Source organism: Centroberyx gerrardi, chromosome 8 (assembly GCF_048128805.1).
Source record: "Centroberyx gerrardi isolate f3 chromosome 8, fCenGer3.hap1.cur.20231027, whole genome shotgun sequence".
NCBI classification, from domain to species: domain Eukaryota; kingdom Metazoa; phylum Chordata; class Actinopteri; order Beryciformes; family Berycidae; genus Centroberyx; species Centroberyx gerrardi.
The window spans coordinates 16,957,798-16,964,985 of NC_136004.1; the positions used below are offsets into that span (position 1 = coordinate 16,957,798).

At 42.6% G+C, this 7,188-nt stretch overlaps 1 protein-coding gene across 1 annotated transcript; it reads left to right on the forward strand.

Annotated features, from left to right (window-relative positions):
* The first annotated feature begins 311 nt into the window (after nucleotides 1-311).
* On the forward strand, nucleotides 312-7,188 carry ankrd13a (ankyrin repeat domain 13A). Its single transcript, XM_078285306.1, has 15 exons — nucleotides 312-718; nucleotides 1,259-1,394; nucleotides 1,733-1,857; nucleotides 1,959-2,004; nucleotides 2,338-2,481; nucleotides 2,574-2,774; nucleotides 4,263-4,354; nucleotides 4,465-4,546; nucleotides 4,670-4,731; nucleotides 4,824-4,954; nucleotides 5,095-5,252; nucleotides 5,400-5,657; nucleotides 5,781-5,941; nucleotides 6,083-6,147; nucleotides 6,416-7,188. The coding sequence occupies exons 1-15, from the start codon at nucleotides 617-619 to the stop codon at nucleotides 6,612-6,614; spliced, it is 1,962 nt and encodes a 653-aa protein (XP_078141432.1). The 5' UTR covers nucleotides 312-616; the 3' UTR covers nucleotides 6,615-7,188.

Genomic DNA, 7,188 nt, shown 5'->3' on the forward strand with positions numbered 1-7,188 from the left:
TACAACTGAAAAGACTTATTGTCAAGATTGGATCTTTTTGTCTACATTTTTTATGTTTACAGGACAAAATCACACCGCATTATGGTCTATTCACAGGTCAGATGCATGTAATGAATATATTATTGATACAGAAATATGGTTTTGTAGGTATTACACTTAAAATTGACCCCCACCCATATACGTTGAATGGTTAGGTCTACACTGGAACTGACTACTCTTTTTTTTCTAAAGGAGTATTTTTTATTTACAAATCCTGTTTCTGCTTTATTTATTGACCGACAGAATACCCGTTATTACACATGTCAATAAAATTAAATTTTTAAAGGGCTCGGTCAGCTGTCTTAGTTACATTGCGTATATTTTTGTTTGTTCTCAAAACTCCCCTATCGTAATAGTGTGGTCCGGACACTTCCTTGTTCAAAAGTTTTATTTTGGGGAAGCTTTGAGGAAAAGTTGGCCACCGGCTAGCACATTTGGGCATTATTATTGTCAAATAACGAGGGAATTAATTATATCCATCGTACGTTTGGGCACAACTAGGGTGTAGCGCAGTTTTTCACATGGCTGTAATTATAAGCTGGCTAACGTTATACTGAGAGGCTCCACAAAGAGGAAGATGTCCACGGCTAACGTTAGCGAAGATTTTAGGGTGAAGTTCCCATTGCATTCCTCAGTGTGGGAGAATGATTACAGGAAATTGGAGGACGAAGTACCACAGGTTCGTACAAAAATTAAATATGTGGCTAAGCTATCCAGTACTACCCGAGTCAGCTAGCTAGCTAGATGAAGCCAAGCGGCATACGTGAGATATTTTGGTCTGCATCTAGTAGTGTAGGCGATTGACAGATGCTTCGTAGTAGCACACACACAAATGGTGTTTAAAATGTTAACCTCCAGAGTATGACTCATATGGAGACGAGACATGATGCTCGGTTATGTCAGAGTACTTGGATATAAACAGTTTGTCATTCTCAATGATGTACTGCCAAATTAAAAGGTGTGAAAAGTATGAAGACTTCCAGCTGGTGGTAATCATAATATGGAGCCCTGGGAGATGAGAGAAGAAACAATAATAAGGAAAAAAACATCACTGCATACAAAAATAAATTACACTAAGTATACCTTATTTTCATATAACTTACATCAGGTTAGTACTACTATAGCATAATGTATACTAAGGCTTAAAGAGTTGTAAGTCTAAAAAGGTGGGTAAATTCTATTTCGCCACTAAAAATCAGTTTCTCCTTGCTTTTCTCAGAATGACATAGAGGCCGTGGATCCCAGAGGGAGGACGCCTCTCCACCTGGCTGTGTCGCTCGGCCACCTGGAGTCAGTCAGAGTCCTTCTGAGACACGGTGCCCAAGTCACTAAGGAAAATGGCAACAATTGGACAGGTTAGGCGTGTAGTTTCTCCCTGACAGACGAGGAATGCTATGATTGTGTTAATGTTTCCTGTACTTGTCTTGCAAGATGACATGCTTTTAGTGGTTTTGTGGGCTGTGTGATCACTTAGAGCCCTTCTCACATTAACCTACACATCATCCAAATGGGATTTCTTGTAAAAATGCATATCCACTTGTCTCTTCCAACTGCAGTGAAACAGTATTGCTTTCGTTGCGTGGTACCGTCGGTTTTGAGGTTTCCTAATGGACGGTTGCGATTTAGGGAGAACAAATACTGTTAGCTTAAAAGGTTTAGTGGTATGTTTACATTTGGCTGTGCCTGTGTGCAGTACTGCAGGAGGCGGTCAGCACCGGAGACCCAGAGATGGTTCAGCTGGTGCTTCAGCGCAGAGACTACCTCAAAGCCTCTACAGCACTAGGAGGAGTGCCGGAGCTGCTGTCCAAGATCCGAGAGGTTTTGCTTCACAGATTCTCCCTGTCTTGTCTTCCACCTCTGCCTGTGCCTGTAAAACATGTACAAGACACTAACTGCCCTGTCTTCCTTTTCATCCCCAGTCTCCAGATTTCTATATGGAAATGAAATGGGAGTTCACCAGTTGGAGTAAGCTCTATCTTTTTGTTTTGTATGGATACAAGTAGGTGATGAGTGTGTAGTAGTGGCCTCATTCATATGGCATATGTTAGTGACCATATTCAATACTCAGAAGAAAAAGAGTATCCACATATGTTTTGTAATGCAGTACCCTATGCTTTACTATCCACACCAAATAAATCATCTTCGCCTACCAAGAGTGTTTGTCAGGTTATACAGGAAAAACTACATACCTGCCTCTTGTAGGTGAAACATTGTTTGTGGTTTAGTAAAAACTCAGTGTTTCATGTGCGGATATTTGTTTTTTCCCTCTTGGGACATTCATATGCCGTTGCTTCACAGTCCCTCTTGTATCCCGGGTTTGTCCAAGTGATGTTTGTCGCATTTGGAAAAGTGGTGCCAGCCTGCGAGTAGATGCCACTCTCCTGGGCTTTGAGAACATGACCTGGATCCGAGGGCGTCGAAGCTACATCTTCAGAGGAGACGGTGCGTATTGGAGCTCTTCATGTCATTCTCACAGCTGTTTGTGTAAAATGACGGAGTTTGTCGCTGACTTTTTGTTTTATGTTTTTTGACAGATACATGTACAGAGTTGATGGAGGTGAACCATGATGAGGAAGTGGTGGACACCGAACGCTTCAACATATCCCAGGAGATGGAGGATGTCACACTAGATTCAATGCAGCCAGCTGAACAGGAGGTTGCCAAAAGGTTGACTACTCCGATTGTCAACACCTACTTGGACACCAAGGATATTGCTTTTGAGAGGCAAGAGTCCCATCTTTCTCTATTCACCTCTTTCTAACAACACATACTTCCGACTGCTTCTTCTGATTAGCCAAGAACCAATTGCACAGTGGCAGCGTTTCAGGATAGCTAACGGCTCTCAGGAGGTTTTCACACCTGTCCTACCTTCAGGTCTCCCAGACTGAGAACACTGAATGCAGTGTTTCCATTGACTCATTAATTTGAAAGCTGTCTGTGTCAGACAAGCTTGGTGCACACTTGCTCTCAAAAAGTGAGTCAATGTTGCGTAGGCCTACAAACTAGCAATTACGTGTTACCCTGGATATTAATAGCGAGGAGAAGTCGACCTGGACCCCATTCCTCATACGTCGTTTAATTAACCCAGGCTAATATGATACCAGCTGTTTCAAATTATCTTGCTAATCTGCATCCGGCTAACTCTGTTCCTCAAATGTAGGTTGCAGATTGATTTGTCAAACTTGCTTGTAGTTATCTTGGATAATTGCGTGCTTCCGTTTTGGAAAAGAAATGGAGGATGAGTGCAGAGTGGAAACCATGATCAATAATCATACAGTTAGCCGGCACAGCATCAAGGCTAAGCACCTTTTTTACGTCACCGGAGCAAGAGTTAATAACTGAAAGCTATGAGGAACAGATCTTATCTAAAAACATATCTTAACTGTGGAATGCAACACTGCCAAAGCCTCTAAAATGAGACAGCATAAGTAGGCCATTTATAATTGCATCTGTAGACTATAATACAACATTGGAATTACCTATATAGGTATTTAACTCTTAGTATTGTGAAAATTATAAAAAATGGCAGGATATAAAACAGATTTTCCTTCCCTGTAATGAGTCTATAACCTATGATTTGTTTTGCCTTCATTCTCAGAGCCAGTGGCACTGGTCCAAAGAGGACGTGGGAACAAATCAAAATTAAATATAAATATATTCTTCAAACTGGTAAACTGTAAATAATCCCTGCTCGACTGTATCTTTCAAACACCAACGAATCTTGGCGATCTCTCAGCACACGTTCTCTTCTAAAAGCCTGTCTAATCATAATAGTGCCTTGATCTATTGGCACCTCTCTAAGGAAAAGTGCAGCCATGTCTAGAAATGAGTTCATGGATGGGATAATCTTAAAAAGGTCTGGTCATAATCCAGCCGACTGACTGACTAAGGCTGTGTTTTTGCAGTTTTGAGCTTAAGGAGCTGTTGCTCTGGTAGCAAGTTAAATTTTAAACTTGCTTCCAGGAACTGAAAATTCCAGGCTTACATCAAATTGTCAACAAACTTATTCAGCTAACTGAGTTATCCATGTATGAGGAATGGGGCCCAGGACTTCTTTAATTTTGTTTTTCACATTGTATTTGAAAGGGTTACCTATTTATAGACTTTCAGCAGACCTACGAACACCACAACACCACTCTCAGGCATTATTGCTTAAATGTATGTTTTTGTTTTCATGAACAAAATCAGGATCTCATAGCATAAAGGCAAGATTTTGTTTTCACAAAGCACAACTACTGTTTTTCACAGGAACAAGTCTGGGATATGGGGCTGGAGGACTGACAAAACTGAAGTTGTCAATGGATTCGAAGCAAAGGTTCATACAAATTATATTATGTTTTTGTTTTAACGAGCAAGATTTGCTACTTAAAATACTACAATGTATTTTTAACATTGTATGATGTTAGATACTGATTGTTTTCTCAGGTATTCAGTGTGAACAATGTGAATGTGGTAATCAGGACAAGGACAGAGCATCTTACAGATGAGGAGAAGGCCAGGATAAAAAGTATGTGTAAAACTTTGTTCATGCATGATAAAATTGGTACTTTTTCCCCCCCCACAAATGAGTAGCACATCTGTATTGACTGAGATTGGTTGACAGTGCTAAAGTTAGACTTTTTGTTCATAGGTGAGAGGAACGTCCTCGAGTCTCTTCTGGGGACTGTGGAGCAGCACATCAGTGCGCAGGGGGTAAGACATGCAGTTAGTAACTACATGAGTGACATTTTGGTCCCACCAGACAGTTGATTTGATATGAAGGCTTGACTTTGTTGTCTTGATAGGACCTTACTCTGGAGTATGCAACTGCCACCAATCCCACTGCCATCACTCCAGAGGAATATTTTGATCCAGACTTTGACTTGGGGAATCGAGACATTGGCCGACCTATTGAGCTGAGCATCCGAACACAGAAGTAAGAAAAACTGCATTAAACCTCATAATACTTCATTTTTGATAGCTGTGTGCCAGGGTTCATATATTATCAGTATTGGGAAATTGTATTTATGTGTGTACACATTTGAGCAATGTATTGTTTTTCTTTGTTGTACACAGGTTCAAGGGCACACTGTGGATGAGTGAGGAGCACCCCCTCTCCCTGGTGGAGCAGGTCACTCCCATTATTGACCTCATGGCCCGGACCAGTTCCCATTTTGCGCGGCTGCGAGACTTTGTCACCCTAAAGTTTCCTCCTGGGTTTCCTGTTAAAATAGGTGCGTGGAATTCCTCAGAACAGGAATGTCACAAAAGAAGTCGGGATTTTTTACACACACCACATGTTCAAGGTGTAATACAAGACCCTCATTCACCCTTTGAAGTCTGTCTAAAAGTCTAATCTATTATTTGTTCTTCTCTCACAGAGATTCCCCTGTTTCATGTGCTCAATGCCAGGATTACCTTTGGTAATGTCAACAAATGCAGTACAGAAGAGCAAGTGAACACACCCGTAGCTACACCCGTAGCTACACCCGCAGCTACACCCGCAGCCACACCCGCAGCCACACCCGCAGCCACACCCGCAGCCACACCTGCAGCCACACCCGCAGCCACACCCGCAGCCACACCTGCAGCCACACCTGCAGCCACACCAACATCCACAGATGATGGAGAAGCTGCTGGTAGGAATGCAGCCAGTTTTTGAGCACTAAATGTATCAGTATAGAAGTTGCATGTACATGTAATGTTGCAAAACAATCCTATGTGCTTGCTAATTACTGTTCCTTTGGTTTTCATCCATCCAGCACCCCCTCCATTCCAGGTGTGTCCTTCAGTGTTTGAGGTGCCTGTCCACTACCGCCATCGAGGCGGCAGCCGCCACACACCCATATCCAACAATGATGAGGAACTTTTGCAGTATGCCATCCACCAGAGTCTTCTGGAGTCTAGCAGAGTCCCAGGACAGGTCAGATGGCAACAAGCATAGGACAGTTCCCTCACAGCACACACAATCTGTTCTGATCTTTTTTCAGCAAGCTGCTTGATGTTGTCAGTTCATGGCCTTCCTCTGTTCTTTTAAGTGATCTACCTGTTTGTATCATTACAGGAGACGACCTGGGATGATGCTAACGGGGAATTCGCTGATGCCATGCCCAGTAGCCAGAGTGACAGGTAGGAACATGGGGTAAAGCTGTTGGAATAGCAATTACATGCAGTAAAAGGAAGAGAAAAGTCCTTGTTTTACAAGTGAGAGCGAGGGTTGGAGGGGTGCAAGAGAGTTTCTCTCTCTTTCGCAAGAGAGGTAATAAACTCTGTGAACAGTGATTTAGCAGATCTACTGGGATTCAGGTGACTGTGTATATGTATTGTATGTATTGTGTGTATCTATACAAAAGCCACAAAGAAGCCGCTGGAAATTATTTCTTCCCTGTCATTCTAGGAGTATCCCAGAGGGGGTGCTAGTGGAATATGGAGACACATCCAGTCCTGCAAGCTCCGTCTCAGCCTCTAGTCCTGACTCAGACCTGCGCCTGGCCATGGAGCTCTCGGCACGAGCTCAGGAGGAAGAGGAGAATAGAAGGAAGCAGGAGGAAGAAGAACTGGAGAGGATATTGCAGCTATCACTCACAGAGAAGTAAAAGGAATAAGAGGGAATAAGGAGTTGAGGCCATGCCTCGCCATAATCCAACTTTTCCAGATCCAGAAGCAGCAACCACCACACCTCAATTTACCTTCCCAACCACTGTAGTCATCTATGCAACCTCAGATTTCTTCTGTAACAGGTCATGATTGCACAGGCAATATCAAACTGTCGGTATTCAATATTTTCCAAAAGCTATTTTTGGTAAGAACATACTCCTTTATATATTTGTATCTCCACATAATGCGTAAACACTTCTCTATCCTCAAGCTTAATCCATGGACTCTTTGAGATTATTTTGGATGGGTTCTATTTTTTTTGTTCAGTTGAGAGTCACAGCTGCAACCCATAACAGTGTTGATCATATCGTTGACAGGAGTGGGGTTAAATCCGTGTAATTGAGGTTCTGTAACATAAAGGTTTTAGACTACTGGAGGTGACTCTATGTAGCGGTGGCCCTCAAATCTGGTCCTCGGGGTCCAGAGTACTGCTGGCTTTCTATTCTGCCAGGGAGTTGACTGCATTCACCTGTCGTCCCAGGTCTAAGTCAGTCCCTGATTAGACGGCTAGGA